At 37.2% G+C, this 21374-nt stretch overlaps 1 protein-coding gene across 2 annotated transcripts; it reads right to left on the bottom strand.

The window, feature by feature from the left end:
• Positions 1–416: 416 nt before the first annotated feature.
• Positions 417–20101, bottom strand: LOC308687417 (uncharacterized protein). Of its 2 annotated transcripts, XM_081359970.1 has the most exons (5): positions 19807–20101; positions 6883–7185; positions 4006–4090; positions 3808–3835; positions 417–3550 (listed from the first exon to the last, which is right to left on the bottom strand). In XM_081359970.1, the coding sequence occupies exons 3-5, from the start codon at positions 4088–4090 to the stop codon at positions 1918–1920; spliced, it is 1746 nt and encodes a 581-aa protein (XP_081216096.1). In that variant the 5' UTR covers positions 6883–7185; positions 19807–20101; the 3' UTR covers positions 417–1917. The 2 variants fall into 2 exon arrangements, with proteins under 2 accessions (XP_081216096.1, XP_081216095.1); XM_081359969.1 differs by lacking the exon at positions 6883–7185 and having other exon boundaries at positions 19807–20086.
• Positions 20102–21374: the final 1273 nt, after the last annotated feature.

The following is a 21374-nucleotide window of genomic DNA, read 5'->3' as shown; positions in this document are numbered from 1 at the left end:
TATTATTTTGCCCTGGCTTGCACCCTGGAGAGGACACTCCAGCTTCGCTTCACAGCGTCGAAACAACACGGAAAGCAGCAGTCTACCGGTTATAAGCTACCAGCCACCGACGATGCTGTCTCGGTCGTAATTCTAATAAATAAGCAATCAGTCTAAGTAGATTTCATATATAGTCAGTAATTTCATATAATGAGACTTATCAAAACCTTGGTTAAGTGAATCTGTGATGGAATCTATTCTCCTTTTTCTGATTGTATGCTCAGATTCAGGGGCGGACTGGGACCAAAAAGTGGCCCTGGACTTTCTTGCCCACACCAGCCCACCTCATAACACATTGGCTCATTAATGTGCAGAATAATTTTTAACACCACTTATAGCATATAAAAATATAACACAATACAGAAATAAATGTTATTTAAACATTTATTTTAAGTAACACAACATATATTAGGTCACATTTGCCCTGGTGAAAAAAATGCTATACTTGCAGACAGACTAATTATAAGTAGCTATATACTTCAAGTGTGTTAATGATTAGTTAACTTGAAGTGTGCTATTTTGAAAAAAATAATTTTGTACAAGCCTAAGTATGTTTTATTTGTAATAAAATTGTAGTAGAGCATAACTTTAAGTGTATTTAGTGTACTTTTGTGTACTTAATTGGAACAACTTCAATTATACCATGGGCTGTTTAAATACTCGATTCTGATTGGCTGGAAGGTGTGCAGTAAAACCGTTTAATGCACAGGTAGTTCCAGTCAGTTTGATTACAGTTCGAAATTAATCCGCTACATTGGTAACCATAGTAACACAGATACACTTGCAAGCAGAGTGAGAGACGCATATGAAAACGTTAGGTAGGCTAAATGGATGATTTTTGAATATCGTTTAATTTGTTTCAGTGTTGCCTGTCATTCATAAATAATTGTAATAAATCCATTAAAGAATCATTAAGTTAGCTATAACAACAACAACAACAACAACCTTTATTTATATGCTTAAGCAACGAGGGGACTGTAGCTGCTAGACTTTAAAGAAGAGACGCACACAGGTAACTCGCGCACGCATCTCTCTCTCTCTCTGTTCCTTCTCCTTCAGTTCTCTGTCTCTCTCTTTTAATAATGAATTTAAATAAATGTGAATTCATTCAAATAAAAGCAATCCGATGGCTCTACTTTAAAGCGGACGGAGTGCAAGAACTGACGAGCCTTAACTTAAGAAATAACCGTCATTTCACGTCTGTTAAAAAATTACACTGTAAACATCAGTTACAGCTTTAACTTATTTTTAACTTGGCAAATAACCAAGGTATAAGCGGGATAATCCACGGCTAGCCAAGCATTAAAGAATTTTAATGCACTTCGTAGAGGCAACCACCCTCCGCTTCGCGTCGGGTGGTTCTTCGCCTCTACGTCGTGCATTAAAATCCTTTAATGCATGGCTAGCCGTGGATTATCCCTTACGTAGGCTATGCTTAGTAGGCCTATACGTTAAGGATAGGCTATATATGTGTAGAGAATTACATGCTTGAATACTGATATTAAAAACATATTTTTGGTGTTTACGCCTTTTATTAGAATAGGACAGTATAGTTAGACAAAAAGTGAGGTGAGAGAGAGAAGGGGGACAAAATCAGTAAAGGTCCTCAAGCTGGGACACAAACTCAGGTCTCCCATGTTGTATGTCGGCACACTTCCCCACGAGGCTATTGCTGATGCGACATATCATATTTCTAAAATACACAAAATACAAAATTGTCGGCCAAGTCCCCGCACCCACGCATGTAATAGCCTATTATGATTTCAGTCATTATTTTAATATATTTGTGTACCGGGTGGGCCGGCCCACATTGGCCAGCGGCCCACCGGGAATTGTCCAGATGGCCAGTCTGTTGAGTGAGTTGAGTCAAAGTTTTCTTTATGAAATGGCAGTTTGGTTCAATTCTTGGACGCGATGTAAAGCCCCCTTGTTTTTCTTCTCTTCTCCGTCTTTCTTCAGATCCTCCAGCTTCTTCGTCCATTCATCTTTTCCCTCCTCCTTCAGTCTGGGAATCAGGAAATCCAGATGTTGAAGAGTGAAAGCGCTGTCGGCTTTTAATGCGATCTTAGACAGACTCATGATGGTCATATAAGCTTCATGCAGCTGGTTGGACTTTTCTTTTTTAATCTTCTCCAGATCACTCTTCAGTTTTTCTTCTATTCCTGTTTTATTCTCAGACTCTTTCATGATAGTTTCATGTTCCTCTTTAGTATTATCAAATTGATTTTTGTCAAAGCTGGCTTTAGGCTTTTCACTGTTGCGTTCACACTCCTGTTTGAGCTCAGCAAATGTCATTGTGACATCTTTTTCCTTCAGCACATATTTTTTGTCCTCTTTGACATGTTTGCTGTGATGACACTTTCCAGTACACACAGTGCAGTGGTTGTTTTTCATGACTGAACACCATGAGAGATTACTCGCCCACCAGCAGCCCCACTCATGACAGTTTTCCTCACATACGGAGCAACAGGTTGCGTAGCTGTTCCATGACCACTCATTTACAATGGGGACTTTTACTTTGAAGGACTTTGTCACTGTAAACTGAACGTTTTCACATTTCTCGATCTTCTCTTTATTCTGTCTGAGGACTTCCTGAATCTGAGACAGTTCTTCAGTTTGTAACTCCTCCTCAGAGATCCTCTCCTTCAGATTAGAGACGCAGGCCTCAAGTCGTCTTCGCTCTTTCAGAACATCTAATGTCATCTCAACACTTTTCCTGTTCTTTTCTTTCAGGAGTTTGAAGAACTCATTCATGCTTGTGTCTCCCATTTTCCAGTCTGATCTGTAGATATGATCATACTGTTTGTTTCGTTCCTCTTTCTGACGGTTGTTGAATTTGAAGTGAATGGGTTGTGTTTTACTTTTCTTTCTGCAGGGTATTCCTGCGTTCTTAATGGCATTGAGAGTATCTGTTGGAGGTAGTCCGTCTGAGTGTGTTATAATGAACATTATGTTGTTCTCTATATCTTTACTAAGCAGAGACAGAACTGAGTGAAATATGTAAAACTCTTTTCCAGAGAGACGATTCTGAGACGCCTTCATCACAAAACACACTGCATCAATATAACGAATCCCATCCTCATCTGAAAATAATCTGGTCAGATCCTCAGCAATCTCTCTGTCTTTCTTGTATCCTTCAGTGTTTCCGTATCCTGGAGTGTCAATGATGGTCAGAGATGTTGGGTTTTCTTCAACAAACGCCTCATAAACAGTGATCTCGTGCGTCTGGGATTGTGTCTGATCTTGATGTTCTTCTTCTGTGATTTGATAAAACTCTACATCCTCAAACTTCACTCCCAGTAAGTAGTTGATCATGGTGTTGATCATGGTGGTTTTCCCAGTGCCGGTTTCTCCCACCATCAGTATGACTTTGTTCTGCTTATTTTTGTCTCTTCTTCCGTATGTCCATCGTCTGACCTTTCTATCAGACCCAGAAACACATTTTCTTTCAGTTTTTAGTCGGTAAAGCGCTGGAGGCCCTGCATTCATGAGGCTGGCATCATGACGTGATCTACAGAAGAAAATTGATTTAGAATTTATTCTATATTGATTTTAATCAGTTATTATTATTCAATTATTAAAATAGGGGTTGATAAATGATTGCTATTGGCTCGTGGCCAGTATAAAAGTTTTGGCCCGTTTGACAGAACAGCCTTTTGGGCCAGATCAGTGCTAAACATTTTACAGTCCTTTATCTTTATTTTTATAATTCGACAACAAGTTTATGTTATTTATCTGGCTAACACAGATTAAGGAAGAAGATCTTACCGCTTCCCCTCTGGTCGATTCCCATCACCTGTATTTGATAGTAAGCATTTTAAAAGATTTTAATAATGAACTGAAATCTAATGATAAAAGAATGAGAAACAGACAATATAAAACTTATTTTAATATTATTCTAATATTAGACATTAGATACTGCTTTCTGTGATTACAAAAAAATAATGTGGTAATTTACAGACTCACATTTAAAATTAATAGGACGATCACTACTGTGATCTGAAGCACCGCTGTCATCACTGGAGTCAGAGTTATTGGGAAGGTGATCCATCTTAAAAAAATAAAAACATTTTACTGTCTCTTAAGTTATCCATCACATGCACTTGTTGATTGAGCTCACAGTGTTCATCATTAACAAGATATCACTAAATTAAATAAGATCTAATCTACTGTAACAGTGGGTGTAACAACAGCTCTCTGTGTGCTTGACATTAAGTTACACAGTTTAGACATTGTAGATTTCACAATTGTAGCAGATAAATATCATGGAATACTTTTTTTAAACACAGAGGAAAATAGCGCAAAAATCCCAATGTTAAAGCAACTCTCTGCTCTTCTCTACAGCTCTATCATTTGATAATGACATGATAACTTTTAGTAATTAAAAACATATTATTCTGTTCTTGTACACATTTGTGTTATGTAATCTACACAGTAATATTAACGTTTTCATACAGATTTTTTTATGCTTATAAATAAATCAACAGATTAGTCCATCATTAAAAAAATCATTAGTTGCAGCAAGTGCATGCAGCTCATATAATAGGGAATTTAGAACAAGGATAGAGGATGGTGGGACAGTAAACATGGCATGAAGAAGTAGTTTAAGGAAATAATTTAAAATGTTAAATTAACACTGCTCTGTGTTTATATGAGAACAACCAGCAGAGTGTTAAAATGAACTAAATCAGTTAATGAGATAATTAAGTAATTCATAATGTGAAAACTGAGAATTTTTGAAGACACCAGATGAAAACGTCTCAGGTTACGACTGTAACCCTATATTTCTCTGAGAAGGGAACAAGAAGCTTTGGGAATGGCCCTGCGTGATTGCATCTCAACCACATGTGTCAACTAGTCCAATGGCGAGAGTGAGCATCACGGGCCGGTGACGTCACGACCAGGAAAGGATAAAAGCACATCTGGTCTGACCAACGTTAGCTTCGATTTAGCAGAAGCAGTGTTGCCAACTTAGCGCCTTTGTCGTTATTTTTAGCAACTTTTCAGACCCCTTTAGTAACCTTTTTCAAAAAAGCGACTAGCAACTAATCTAGCGACTTTTTTGACAAGCCTCAGTAACCTCCAAATGTTGCTAGAACAGTCCTGCGAGCACGAGGTCTTGCTCTCTCCCTGTGCCGTCCCACCTCCCTCTGTGTCTGCCGTTCAGTGAATGACTGAGACTGAGGACTCGACAGCCGCAGCTGATAGATGTGAATGAGCAGTGTTGTTACCACAGATTTATAACTTATCTGCTTCTCCTTTGTTTTATATCTAAAGAATTTAGTTTGACCATTTTATTTCCTTTTCTTTTCTTGTGCTTATCACTTGTAAAACTCACTATCACAGTGCTTTAGTTCACCCAGTTCCCGAACTTTATCAAATCAGATCATGTTACACTTAAAAAATGTAGTCATTCACTAGCTCATTCTATTGTCTGACAAAAAAAATATAGGAAATGAGAACAGCTTTATTGACATTCGGCTATATTATATTAAATTAAAACACAGTATGTGAGCATGGATTTAATGAGAAAACATATTAGGCAGGCAGAATGCAAGTATGACGTGATGACGTCATGAATATGCTAATTGACGTACTACATCATCTAGCGACATTTAGCGACTTTTAGCGCTAAATGTACCTTTGAAAATAGTTGTCAACACTGAGCAGAAGCAAGTGGATCACAGGAATGCAGGGAGTATAGCAAATTCACGCAGCGTCTTGTTCCCTTCTCAGGGAACTAGGGTTACAGTAATAATCTGAGACATTCCCATTCGAGGGAACTCGCGATGCGTCGATGACGCTTTAGGAACGAGAATACCCGAACGCCATACGAACCAGAGACCCCTTTTTCTCAGAGACATTTTCTTTGACTCACGGTGGAAAGCAGACGAGGAAGTGCTTTTAAAAGGGACAACTCCCAAAGTTAGTGGTTTACCACATTTACAATACGTATTTCTTCACGCCCTGATGAAACTTACCAATTCACAAAATTAACGGAATGCATAGCAGATATAAAAAACTGGATGACTAGCAATTTCCTACTACTTAATTCAGAAAAAAGAGAGATTCTAATAATTGGGCAAAAAACTTCCTCACGTAATAATCTAGAATACTGTCTAACACTTGATGGCTGCTCTGTTAAGTCTTCGTCGTCGGTTAGGAACCTGGGTGTGCTCTTTGATACCAATCTTTCATTTGAAAGTCACGTGTCTAGTATCTGTAAAACCGCATTCTTCCATCTTAAAAATATATCAAAATTACATCATATGCTTTGAATGAATAATGCAGAACAGTTAGTTCATGCGTTCATGAGCTCAAGGCTAGATTATTGTAATGCTCTACTGGGTGGTTGCCCTGCACGCTTAATAATCAAACTACAGCTGGTTCAAAACGCAGCAGCTCGAGTTCTTACCAGAACCAGGAAGAATGTCCATATTAGCCCGGTTCTGTCAAAACTGCATTGGCTCCCTATTAAACATCACATACATTTTAAAATATTGCTGATTACTTACAAAGCACTAAATGTTTTAGCTCCGCAGTACTTGAGCGAGCTCTTAACGCATTATAGTCCTTCACGTCTATTGCGATCTCAAAATTCCGGCCAGTTGATAATACCTAGAATATCAAAATCGACTGCTGGCGGTAGATCCTTTTCCTATTTAGCACCTAAACTTTGGAACAGTCTTCCTACCATTGTCCGGGAAGCAGACACACTCTGTCAGTTCAAATCTATACTAAAAACACATCTCTTTGGCCTAGCATTCACATAATACATTATAGACTTCTATAATTCAATGTTAGGCTGCATAGATTAGATCAGCCGGGACCGGAAACACTTACTGTAAATCCTGATGTAGGCTACTTGGTACATCATAAGAAGGATGGCGTCTACGCTAATTTTAGTCTCTCTGTTTATCCCGAGGTTTACCAGATCTGATGAAGGACCAGCGCCAGGACACGACACACACACACACACACACACACACACACACACACACACACACACACACACACACACACACACACACACACACACACACACCAGATCTGATGAAGGACCAGCGCCGGGACACGACGACACCGCTGTCCTGAAGTGTCCACTAGTCTCTCCCTGTGAAGGCCTCCTTTCACTTCCCTTTACCTCTACAGATAAACATTGTCGGGATAATTCTGGTTAGTTTGGTTACGCAGACGCGACTATTTCTGTATTATACATTTTTAAGGCCTAACATGTAGTTTGTTGAGGGTTGATTTGTGAAGAAGGTCTACACGCCTGAGCACGTATATTCAAACGCGCACACCTATCGACCGAACACGTGATGCGCATGTGCGCGCCATCTGCGTTTTTGCAACTTCACTGTTACGGTAATTTCTATTATCACTGTAAAGCTGCTTTGAAGCAATCCATACCGTAAAAAGCGCTCTATAAATGAAGGTGACTTGACATCATATTGTCAAATTAAAAAAATATAATAAGTTTTCCAAATTTAAAATATTAATATTAGTCTATAGTTCTTGCATGTCTTGTGACCAAATTTGATCATGAACCTTAAACTGTGAGTTTTGATTGTTGCTATGTCGTTATGTTGGATTTGAGTTCTGTTTTAGTATATTTAATTTGAAAAATATATTCAATTTCTATATTTATGAGTTAAGTTGTTCATCATTCAAAGTGATTTTGTGTCTTCACAAGTGTTTTAAGCATTACAGTGTGTTTTGTGTCCAGCAAAAGTGAGTTGTATGGATTTGGAACTACTTTTGAGTTAATTATTCCTTTAATGTTGTGACAGCGGGATCATGCTGGCTTAATAGAAAACTCAAAAGGAGACGATGTGCTTGAAGAGTATAAAGCATATAAATAATAAGAGCTCTTATTATAGGACACCCAACAGAGAGAATGGTTAAGACATATTTCCATATTTAAGATTATTGATTGTCATGCAGTGACAATGCAGATGTAAAACGGCAAAAATTTGCGCATGCGCAACAGAACGCCCTTGCCATTGTCTCAGCAGCTGCTGTTTAATTAATTGTTGCGAGTGCGTCGGCGCACTGAAGCGTTTTTTGTTAGTTACTATCAGATTAACATCATTAAAAAGATATAAGACTCAAGTTTCAGTATTTGACCACTATTGTATTCTGAGAAAATTATAGTGACAGTTATGTCTTAATTTGTGTCAGGAGTTATGTGATGAAAAAATGCATCAATACCTTTAAAGGGTCATGAAAGCTCAAGTCTAGCTCACAATCTTTTTGAAAAATGCAACTTAAATGGGCGTTAATGGCTGAGAAGAAGGGAAGGGGAGGGGAGTGTGTGTGGTACGGCAGGGGAAAGGGGAGGGGAGATAATATCGACTGTCACTAAAAATCAGTGGTAAAACTTGAGGAAATGCTAGATTTCTTATAGCTGGCAAAGTTAAAGTCTAATGAAGTCTAATCAAGACCTCTGTTCCAAGATGGCGGTGGTTTTGACGCATGTTTAGAACCCCAAGGCGACATCTAGTGTATATATGCTATAGGCTCTAGTCACAGCATAATCACGAGCTCACGCTTGGTAGACGAAACTGAGTGTGAACGGTGTTGGGGGGATTGGGAGACAGCTGATCTGTGACTGGAGTGTGCATGGTAGGAAGTGGAGTAGATTCCGGTAGCGATCCGGAAATGGAGGATGAAAATTTTGGCACGGAAGTTCGAGTACAGTAGGAAATCGGAAAAGGAAGAAAAATCGAAGTAATGAATCTGAAACAGAAAGTGAAAATGGATTACACGTGACAATGGGAAGGAAAGAAGAGTTTAAGGTATTGTTGAAATTTGATGCTGGATCTTTCAGTGTCATTAATCCACTGAAAGGATCTAAAGCGATTAAGGAAAAAATAGGACTGGTTGAAAGTGTGAGGAAGCTGAGGGATGGTAGATTGATTGTATATTGTAAGGACAGTAGACAACAGAAAAAGGCTCTAGAAATTAAAACGATCATGGGACAAGGTGTGACTTGTTCAGTTCAAGAAGAAAATAAATGGGTTAAAGGAGTAATTACAGGGATCCCCACTGATATAACAAAGGAAAAGATTAAGAAAGGTCTTACGGGAGGCGCAGTAATTGGCGTGAAAAGACTGAAATGTAATAGAAACAATGAAAGGAAAGATAGCTTATCAGTGATGATTCATTTTGATGAGGATAAGCTGCCAAGTAAAGTATTTTTAGGATTTATGAGTTTCTCGGTTAGGCTTTACGTACCCCCTCCACTGAGATGTTACAAATGCCAAAAGTTTGGACATGTAGCAGCAGTATGCAGAGGAAAACAAAGGTGTGCGAGATGCGGTGGAGAGCATGAATATGGTAAATGCGAGCAAGGAGTTGATCCCAAGTGTTGTAACTGCAGAGGGGAACATGGAGGATGTGAGGTGAGGAAAAATGCAGCTCAAGTGCAAAATGTAAGAATAAAGGAAGGATTGTCATATTCGGATGCGGTAAAGAAAGTATAGGAAAGACTATGGAATCAGGGGGTAATGGTAAAGGAATACTTCAACAAAAGATGGAAACGGCTCAGGAAAAAACTAAAGAGAACATTGGGATCAAGAATAATGTGGCATTTATAACCTGTATAGCTGAAGTAGTGAATTGTTCTGCGCAAACAGAAAGCCGGACTGAAAGAATCAGAATAATAATAAAAGCAGCTGAAAAAATATCTAGAGATTGAGGGAATTTCTGTGGAAATGATTAGTGAAAAGTTAAAGATGCAGTTAACAAATACGCAAGCAGGATGTGGTGGTTCATAATGGTGTTTTTAATATTCCAGTGGAATGCGAGAAGCTTAATTGCTAATGGACAAGAGTTAAAAAAAATAAATAATCTGATCTAGATAAAAGACCAGATATTATATGTATACAAGAGACATGGTTCAAACCCCAGTTAAATTTTGTTTTACAAGGATATCAATTAATTAGGAAAGATAGGAAAAAATTTAATGGAGGTGGGGTAGCAACATTTATAAAACAAGGGGTGGGATATGTAAAAGTGGGTGAGGATCAAGAGGTGTTGATGATGGAAGTATGGGAAGGGAATCAAAGTATTAAAATAATAAATTTTTATAATCCATGTGAAAAGTTATGTAAGAAAGCAATGGAAAAAAGAAGAGGTAATACAAATCAGAAGGTAGTATGGTGTGGTGATTTCAATGCACATAATACATTATGGGGGAGTGCTAAAACAGATTATAATGGGTTGATAGTGGAAGAAATGCTAGATTGGGGACGGTTAGTATGTATTAATAATGGAATATAACAAGAATAGATTTAAGTAATGGGCGTAGTTCAGCGTTAGATATTACTCTAGTTTCAGAAAATCTAGCTAGAAAATGTGAATGGAATGTAAGCAAGCAAAGTTCATTGGGAAGTGATCACTATCCAATATGGTGTAAAATTGGTGTGGATATTGTACAAACCGTGGTAGAGAGATTACCAAGATGGAAATTTAAGGAAGCTAATTGGGAGCTTTTTAAAGAACTGTGTAATAACAATATGAATGAAATGGGAGAAATTGAAGAAATAGAAGAGTTAAGTATGGAAATAACAAAAGTGTTAAGAAATATAGCAGAGGAAGTAATAGGAAAAAAGAAAACTATAAGTAGTAGAAAAGCAGTCCCGTGGTGGAATGAAAAATGTAGTAAGGTAGTGAGGGAAAGAAATAAAGCAATGAAGAAAGCCAGAAAATCGGTATTGTTTACTGATTACATTATTTTTAAGAGAGCTCAGGCTATGGTAAGGAGAGAAATAAGAATAGCAAAAAGAATGTTCTGGAGAGAATATTGCAATAGAATAGGGGAAGACATTGAAATAAATGATGTTTGGAACATGATTAGGAAGATGGGGGGGATCCAGAGAAATAATAATATTCCAGTTTTAGTAGGAAATGGGAAAATAGCAATAAAAGATAGTGATAAAGCAGAGATGTTAGTGGAAGCATTTGTAAAGGTGCATAGTAATGATAATATTACAGATAATATGAAGAAGTATAGGGAACAGAAAGTGAAAGAGAATGAGCATATATTCCATCAGGAAGTAGGTTAGACTCAACATTTAGTTTATATGAGTTAAAGAGAGCACTTGTAGGGGTTAAACATACGTCCCCAGGAAAAGATGAAATATGTTATGAGATGATTAAGCAATTGTCAGATGTATCGTTGAATATAATTTTAAGACTTTTTAATAAAATTTGGGATTCAGGGAATATTCCTGTGAATTGGAAACATGGAGTAATAGTTCCAATTGCTAAACCTGGAAAAGACCATTCCCAGCCAGTTAGTTATAGACCTATTGCTTTGACATCCAATTTATGCAAACTTATGGAACGGATGGTTATGAATAGGTTGACGTATGAAATGGAGAGTAAAACTATTCTGTCAGCATGTCAAAGCGGATTTAGAAAATGGCGAAATACGATGGACTCAATTCTGAGTTTGGAGGCGGAAATTCGAAAAGCTCAAATTAGTAAAGAAATGTTGGTGGGAGTCTTTTTCGATGTTGAAAAGGTTTATGATATGTTGTGGAAAGAAGGGTTGTTAATGAAATTGGAAAGTTTGGGAATTGAGGGAAAAATGTATAACTGGATTTCAAGTTTTTTGTTTGGAAGAACGATTCAAGTTGTAGTGTCTGCATATTCTAGGATTCTCTCAATTGAAAATGGAACACCCCAGGGAAGTGTGAGCAGCCCTATTCTTTTTAACTTAATGATTAATGACATATTTAGTAATATTGAGACTGGAATAGGAAGATCATTGTATGCAGACGACGGGGCATTGTGGAAAAGGGGGCGTAATATGCTATTTGTAGAAAATAAAATGCAAAAAGCAGTGAAGGAGGTGGAGAAATGCAAATAGTTGGGGTTTTCGGTTTTCTGGTAAAAACACAAGTAATTTGTTTTTCAAGTAAGAAAATTAATCCTATGTTAAATATTAAAATGTATGGTAATCAGCTGGAACAAGTCAAAGTAGTGAGATTTCTGGGTATGTGGATGGATTATAAATTAAACTTTGGAGTTCATATTCAGAAATTGATAGAAAAGTGTAAAAAAGGAATAAATGTTTTAAGATGCTTGTCAGGTGTGGATTGGGGGGCAAGTTGCCAGTCACTGAAAATAATTTATTATGCAGTGATCAGGTCAAATATAGACTATGGAAGTATGGTATACAGTTCTGTGAATAAAACTTTACTTAAAAAAATACAAGTAATACAAAATCAGGCATTGCGAATTTGTTGTGGAGCATTTAGATCTTCTCCGGTAATATCATTACAAGTTGAGTTAGGAGAATTACCGTTGGAACAACACAGACTTCAATTGAGGATGAGATATTGGTCTGGTGTATGTGGACATCTGGAAAGTCATCCAGTAAAAATACTTCGGAAGGAATGTTGGGAGTATTAATATAAAGAAATAGCAAGCTTTGGTTGGGTAGTAGGGAAGGAGGCAAATAGCTTGGGATTGAAATAATTTTTAATAGCTCCTTCTGTTCCAATACCAGCAATTCCCCCTCGGATGTATCCTATGCCATTAGTTGACTTACAAATACATAAAGAAATAAATAAACCAATAAGCATACCAACTGAGTTAGTAGTTAAACAGTATGTAAATCGAGACTCGAGAGTATTATTCAGTATTACAGGTTTTTACTGATGGGTCAAAGGAACCAGAGTCCAGAACTGCAGCAGCAGTATTCATTCCTACATTTAATATAAAAATTGCAAAAAGATTATCGGATCATCTGTCGGTATTTACTACTGAATTACTAGCTATCATATTAGCACTACGATGGATTGAAGAAGTTCAACCAGCAAGAACTGATATGTACTGATTCACTGTCTGCTCTCACTAGTCTTATGAGTGGAAAATCTGAATCTCGGCAAGATTTAATATTTGACGTGTTGCAATGTTTATTTAGAGCAGGGCAGTTAGGGGTGTTGGTATTCTTCCTCTGGGTGCCAGCACATGTGGGTCTGGATGGTAATGAGGAGGTAGACAAGTTGGCAAAGAAAGCATTAAATCATCCACAAATAGAAATGAATGTATCACTAAGTAAATCAGAAATCAAGAGATTAATAGCAATTGAAATTAGTAAAAGATGGCAAAAGATATGGAATAGTGACTCTAAAGGAAGACATCTTTATCAAAATCAGGAATGGGTTGGAAATGAGAGGAAAAGATATGGAAATAGGCAAAAAGATGTCATTATTACAAGGTTAAGAATTGGTCACACTGCGTTAAATTATAGTCTTTATAAAATAGGGAAGCATGAAACAGGAAACTGTGATAATTGCGGGGATTTAGAAACAGTGCAGCATATTATTTTAGAATGTGCTGCATATGAAAGGGAGAGACAACAGTTAAGACAAGAGTTACGATGGATGGGAGCTGATACAATTTCAATAAAAGTATTGTTAGGAAATGGGTCAAGACAATCAAGAATTCATGAATTAATATGTAAATATCTAAATAAAACAGGAATAATAAATAGAATTTATTTATTTTTTTCTCTTCTCATTTCTTCCAAAGCCAAGTATACTCCACACTCCAGATCAGTAGGTGGCGGGAATGCACCATTTATGTTGGTCTGCCAATCCGCCATTAAACACCAGAAGTAGAAGAGCTCATGCTTATTTCTATTCCAAGCAAAGTCAAATACTATATCAAGTTTACATACGACCTAAAAGTATGTACTTTTTTTGTGAGGAAAAAGTACATACTTTTGAGTGTGTAGCAATAGAGTATGCACGTTCTGGGACATACTTCGATGATGTCATGCAACGTGAACTTGAACATGGTTGCTTAGTTACGCACACCGCGACTGTTAACAAAACATTTTACATTTATTTCCTCATCGTTTTTTCCACAATACATTTACAATGTGTTTTACCAAATTGAGGAGTGAAGCAGGGCGTCGTTGTAGATCAACCAAATGCAGGTCGTTTGTGAGGCGGCTGCGGCAATTCTTAGACTACGGGCACTTTCATGTCCTTTGGTCATATTTTATAAAAAAACAATGAAAGTACTTTAGGAACTTTTTACCGGTAGTCTACAATGATTTTTTCACCTTTTTAAACATCATTATACATGCAAATATTGCTGTTTTGTGCTTGTCCCACACCCAGACTTTTGATCTTCAATAATGAAAAAGAAGTGTAAAAAAATGATTTATCTTTTTTTTTTTTTATTATGACTGAATAATAGCCTAGAAACGAGACGCACCCTAGCGGCAGCAAAAATTATTTTGCAGCCAGGTGAGTCTAGACACTCTCAATAGACCTTCTAGCTGCAAAAACCCAAATTGGGTCAGGCCAATCACAACGCGTATAGAGGAGGCGGGGCGGGCTTAACATAATGACGACAGACAGAGATGTGACGTTCCCTGGCTTGAAAACAAAGAATGGCTGCTGACGAACGGTCTTTTGAATCGGCTTTGGCCGCGACTCTGGAGGACTTGGAGTTAAGTTTTTCTTTAAGAAAAGAGCAAAGAACGGCACTTAAGTCATTCTTTAAAAAGGAAGTTCGTAGTTTTGCCGGTGTTACACCAGATTCTGTGACCGTCATAATATGTGACCGTAGTGGGCGCGGTTGTCACTGCGTGCTCCGTGATCTACGCAAACAGCATAACTTCTGACTATAAGCCAAAGGTGAAGTAGGCCTATTTACGACACGTTTGTTTAGAAATGCTTTTTTTTGCCTGTCAGATATGGCAAAAGTTGAATCTATCATCTAACGTTAGCTCAGCTGTTGGGAAAACGCTCTGGTTGGTTGTAGCGCTGTCCTATTGCGTGCAGAGGGAATTTGAAAGACAGCCGTTTATCCCGCCCCTCGAATTGAGCGTGTCTTTGGTGAGTTTCCAGACTTAACATCTTGATGTAAGTCTGGCTTGCCAGGCTAACTGAATAAAGTTTCAGTAAAGAATCAAAACATAATTGAGGTATTTAAGGTCAGACAACTATTAATGTGATTTTATATACAAAATGTAGTTGTCCCACAGTATTGCCGTCATTTCCACCACAACGCTGTAATGTCCCTTTAAAACGTGTTTTTGAAAGATTGTTTGGGTAGTTTCTATGGAGATGAACAATGACATCACAGCACATGTCTGACATGGAGGAGATTTTAAATTTCTTCAGCAACTTGGATAAGAAAACTCAAGGTAAATGTTGCTTAAAATGAAAATATTTTTATTGTATGTCATTTCCAAACATGGCGTAAGAATAAATGAGTTTGTAAATAAATTGATTTTTTACACAAATAGATGTATTTTGCATGCATGCAATGCTAACTACCAATTCATAGCTAATATGTAATACTAGCTTGGATTTTTTTACAAAATACTGTAGGATTATCATTTCCACCACCGTCATTTCCACCACATTACCTTCTTGGGTGGAAATGACAAAGGTGAGGTGGAAATGACATTTATGCTTACAAGGTGGAATTCTTAGATTGAGTGGCTACATATGAATATTTTATTTATTGAAATGTACAACACTAATGTATTTATTCAAATATATAGTGGTTTAAATGCCTTTTCATCTATTTTTAAGATGCTGCGGAGGTCAACTGGATAAAGGTCTCACTATTTGTGGTTAAAGTTGTTTACAGTAAGACTGTAACTGTTCATCTGGTTATGGAACCAAACAGACTAATGACTAATGATTTGTTAAATGGGTTTCAAATAAATGTTTTCTGTTTTTCTACATGGACGTCCATTCATTGTCATTTCCACAACAACCAGTCATTTCCACCACCTCATAACTTTTTTAAAAATATGTACAAAATTATAATCACTCATTAAAAAATTCTGCATAGTTTATGGGATAATGTTCCAGTTAATGTAATAACACAAGTAGTTATTTTTCTGAAATGTATCTAACCAATGCAATATTATATTTCAGGTTGTGGTGGATGTAAACTTTGTGTTTGGGCCTCATGACAATTAATTTACTTAATCCACAAATCTATGGTAATTGCAATATAGGTATAAATTAGTAAAACTATGTGTGGAAGTGGTTTTACACTGTTAAGAAATTATGTATATCATAATAATTTTAAATAATAATCAAATATTTGCATGTGATGGAAATGACATTTGTTCAGTGCGGATCGGAAAATGTGTCAAAAAACACCAATTTGTCTTATAATGTAAGTGCGTTCTGTTATGGATCATTAAACTAGACTAGTTGTATTTAACTGTTAGACTGTGACAATTTTGATTTGAACAATTTTTTTTTACCTCAAGTTCACAAGGCCAAAAGTGCCCGTAGTTGAAGAACCATGTGTGTAACGAAAGCTACTTATTTTCTTGAGTTAAAATATTTAAAGTTTATAGTATAGGCTAACTATTGTTTAACATTTTTTTATACTTAATTTTATCATTATGTATAATACTCAAAAATACCTCGATGACAATGAACCATGCTTTTACTATAGTAAAAGCGTAGTAACCATGTGTATTTTGGTTGGACTGATAAAGTTAACATTTGTACAGCCACAGTATTACCACAAATAAGTCAGTGTGGTTAAATATAACTTCAATTAGGGTTAAACATTTGAATTCTTACACTTAAAAACTGAGGGCGCATCTCCGCTGCTGCATCCATAAACTGGACACAGCGACCCCATTGGATTCAACGGAGACAAGTGAAGTCAATTAGAAGCAGTAACTTCCTGATGGTCGAGTGTACTGCGCAGACTCGAACTGAGCTTGACGACGTAGATGTGACGTGAGCAACCCGTCTGTCTTTTAGTAGCTGTGCCGAGAGAAATCTCAATCATTCCCTTCCGAATCTTGCAGAGACGGAGAGTGTGAGTAGAAGCTGTCCATGAGCTAGGAGCAGGAGCAACTTTTGCTAAGTATTCTGATTAATTACTTTGCCATTTTGCCTCCACGTCCCCCCGATTGCGCGCGAGCTTCTCCTCCTGTCTACATGGTAATCTCGCTACTGTGCGACAGAGAGTCGCGTGGGTATGACGCAATCGTTAGCCTGTTTTTACAAAAACTGCTTCTACGGGGCCATAACGTAAGATACAAGGTAATGGAGCCTTTTATACATTTTCGTGTTTCTTTAGAAATAAATAATGGACAAATGGAGTCTTTAAACGCCTCAGATGTAAAGTTATTCGCTGTCAAAGTGACGCCAAAAGGAATGGGAGTCAATGGGATGCTAACAGCAGGTGATGGTCTGCTAGCCAATGGCGGCGCCTGGGGAAACTTCAAAATAATAGGCTTGTTTGAGATGCGCCTCGCCTCGCCTGAAATGTATGCGAGAGTAGGCGGCTGCAGTGAGAGGAGGAGTGAAAAAAGCGCAGGCAAGCCGGACAGTTCTCTCTTCTCGCAGTGGATCTGACACCTGCGAGATCAAAGACGGATATCGCGGGATTCACCGGATTCACGCTCGTGCACAGTGTTACTAATAAACTGAATGGAATTTAAGTTCTGTTGCTTTTATATGAAAATAAATATAATGAACAAGACACCCAAAGTAGCATACTTACAGTATACAACAATTCACCATGACGTCACAACAGTAATAGACGTTCTTCCGGGTGGCAAAAGCCGAAGCGTTCCTATGACAACGCTAGTAAATTGCTTGGAAGGGAGACCCACCGTCGACAGTAAAAATGTAATAAAAAAAATAATAAAAAATTAAATATAATGCATTTTTTTATCATAATAAAAACTGTGTTTAATGATATAAGTAAAAAATACAATAAATATGTAATATAGAAGGCCTACACATAATTAGCAAAATACTCTCTATAGCTCTTTTTTCTAGCCAAAATAACGTGCTATAAGTTATATCATGGTCATTAAATGGCTTTCCTGAGGTAAATGTTATGTGACAATTGTTCTCCAGCTGTTATCTCTATGTTACCTTTGCGCGGTTGAAAAAAACTTATTGGTCGATATTATGTATGATATGAGGAATATACATTTAGGTAAGTTGCGTGAGAAAATGGATGTGTAGCGTGTGAAAAGTGACAATTGTATGAGGCGCCACGTAGGATTTAAATCAAACTTCGCTTATCAATACATAACACAATACAATTATAAATTACTGGCATTTATTGGATGTTCAAAATACGAAATACTTGTGCACACTAATATGAAATCCATACCAATACATATTATGTTAGTAATGAATGCTTGTGAATAACTTGCATATAGGCGCACGCATAGCCTACACCTATAAATACTTATAAACTTCCATGCATAAACACTCGTCTCGCACATACATATACACTCGCAGCACGCAGACACACCTATAAACACTCGCACATACATATAAACTTGATGCGCATACACATCCATAAAACACTTGCGCATACAAAATAAAACGTGGATGCATGCTTTAGTTGTGTAGGCTATGCGAGTATTTATAATATGCTTGCGTCAAGTTTATGCAATATTCACAATGTATATTGCAATGTATATGCATTCATTACTAACATTGGTATGAATTTCATATTAGTGTGCACGTGTATTTCATATGTATTTTAAACATCCAATAGTATAGCCTACATGTATATGCGGGTAATTTATAGGTGTATATGCACGTGTGTTATGTATGTATTGATAATCGAAGTTTGATTTAAATCCTACGTGGCGCCTCATACAATTGCGTGAGTCTCACGGTCAGTCGCTATAACCTCCTCACCCACAGGAAATCGATAAAACCCTACACCTTTTGCTGTATATCTGGCAGCGCAACCCCAAACACAACACGTTTTCATCATCGTTTCAACTTTGATCAACAACAATGTTTTTAACTATGTAAACTGTTGCAGTCGCCAGCTGGATCTCTTCAGTTAGTCAGTGGAAGCCGCTCGCGTTCTGCCACCCGGAAGTTACTCGGCGCCTATTGTTTACAAACATTCTGAAAAGGCCTATTTAATTCCATTCCAAATACACGTTTTTCAGTCTATTTTTCTTTTTTTTTTTTCTTTTCTTTTTTTTTTTAAATAAAAATTACATTGCATAACCCATCGCACTGAGGTAGGAAATATTGCCACATAACGTACACATAAAACATGATATCAGAGTTTTAAAATCAAACATTTTAAATAAGAGCAATACAGCACGGTTGTTTAAACCAATGAACATCAAGCTGTGTCGTCAGCAAGTCGTTTCCCATCATGCTTTTGATCAGTGCAGTCAGTGGAGAGCAACTGCGCTCGACTGCAGAATCCGACAGGTGCGCCTTGCGCTCGCGAGAGATTTTTGACATACGTCAGCATGACATCAGAGCAAGGCGGACCGCACTCGGACACATTTCTAACCGGCATGCATCTCGCGCTGATCACCGGTGATCGATTCTGCGCAGATTTTGCTCATCTCAAACAAGCCTAATATGAAACGCTGCCGCCCTGGCTGCATCCGACTGACATGTTTACATCACCATTATCACCACAAAGCTCCTCCCTCCCGCATGCAATGGGTTGTAAGCAATATTAGCCATAAGAGTGTGCATTGATCTGCACTTCGAATTCTAACCGGAAATAGTAAACCATCCGGGTATCTTTGGAATACTCATTTCAACATGCTACGATTTGAGACGTACTAATTCTAGTTTCGCATACTATTTAGGACGGATAGTATGCGAATTGGGACTCAGCAATGGTTTCAGTTTCGGTTTTGTCAGGTTTTCACAGCGTCATTACTTAATCCTAGCAAATTGAATCTCAAATACAAGTTATTGTAGCATAAACTGTATTAACAAATTGCACTAGACCAACCTGGATGCAGTTTTGATCGAAGTTTTTCTGTATAAACTGCCGAAGCTCGAGCTTGAAGTCCACGAGTTGAAACGAAGAAACTCTTGAGTTTTAAAGCGCGACGATAGAAACTACATTATGCTTAACATAGCCTACGGAACTAACATATTTATTTAATTTTAAACTATTTTCGTAATATAAATAAAAGGCTAAACAAAGTCTAAATCGTTGAAAATTAATAAAACTGAACAACAGGAAACTTTCAATGCTCCGCCTTTTTTCTTCTTCCTTCTTTCGATCTGAGTTCCGCTCCTTCAAACGAGGAAGAACAAATCAAACAGCTGGCAGAACAAAACACACACGAAGATTATGTTTCAAGATGTACATTGACTAGTTTATTTTATTTTAGTTTAGTTTAATTGGCGCTTTTTTCCACACACGAAAAATGACACAGATAGACAGTTAATGTTTAAAAGCAGACTCAACATGAGTGACAGACTTATAGACTTTATGAACTTGTTCAGCATTATTGCAGGTTCACTGAAGGACACTGACTTTACTGATAACACTAAAACATCGATACAAACCCATGGTCAAGATAAACTAGATTTAAACTAGATTAAATGAAGCAATTAAACAATTTTTTAATAAAAATCATTACAAAAACAAGAGTAAACGCTCTCTAAAACAGTAAACTTGATCAAAACATTTGCAAAATGCTCAAAACTGATGTGTTATTCCCTCACTTCAAGATTCTACACAATGTCTATCCAACCAACTCTACTTTTGTTGATGTTTCTAACGTGTGTATTTTGCAAAGCTGATGTAAACGTCATTTATTACTATTAAAATCCGGTTTTGGGAGAACTTGAGTTGTTATCTTTCTCATTTTATAAAATATAATACAAAATATGAAACTTTTCATTGAAAGATATTCCACATAGCAAATGTTTTCTGGCCCAGCTCCGGGCCACACAATCACTTTTCACTTGGCCCAAGTACCGCAAAGAATGACAGCCCTGAAATGGCCCAGAACTGGATTAAAGACAAGGGTCACACATGGGCCATAACTGGCAGGTTTTATTATTGGTACCAATTCTCAGCCATAAGTTAACCATATCGACACCACCCTTAAACCAGAAACCCCAAAACTGAGCCATAACCCAGCCTTATCTTACCTAAACAATGTGAACACAATTGCACAATTGCACAAGAAAATTAAATTCTCAAAATGAGTTTATTTAACAATAGGCCTAATAATAATAAAAAAAGGTGTGAAGGCTATTTTTTAGTACATTCATTTACATTTAGTAGACACTTTTATCCAAAGCGACTTACATTGCATTTCAAGCTACACATTTACAATCTTATCAGTTCTTGCTTTCCCTGGGTATCGAACCCCATAAAGGGAAAGGCTATATTCAAAGCTTAACATCTTATTACCACCTCAAAAAAGTGAATTTAATTTTCAAAATATTCTGGTCTGTCAAACAGTAGTTTACTTATTGTAGTAATGCACAAGCAAAAGACAAAAAACAACAACAACAACAAAAAGAAAAAACAGCTAGAGTGTGAAGTGAACACTATTT

This window comes from Scardinius erythrophthalmus, assembly GCF_964197995.2.
Source record: "Scardinius erythrophthalmus genome assembly, chromosome: 2".
Taxonomy (NCBI): domain Eukaryota; kingdom Metazoa; phylum Chordata; class Actinopteri; order Cypriniformes; family Leuciscidae; genus Scardinius; species Scardinius erythrophthalmus.
This window is presented reverse-complemented; position numbering and strand designations above follow the sequence as displayed.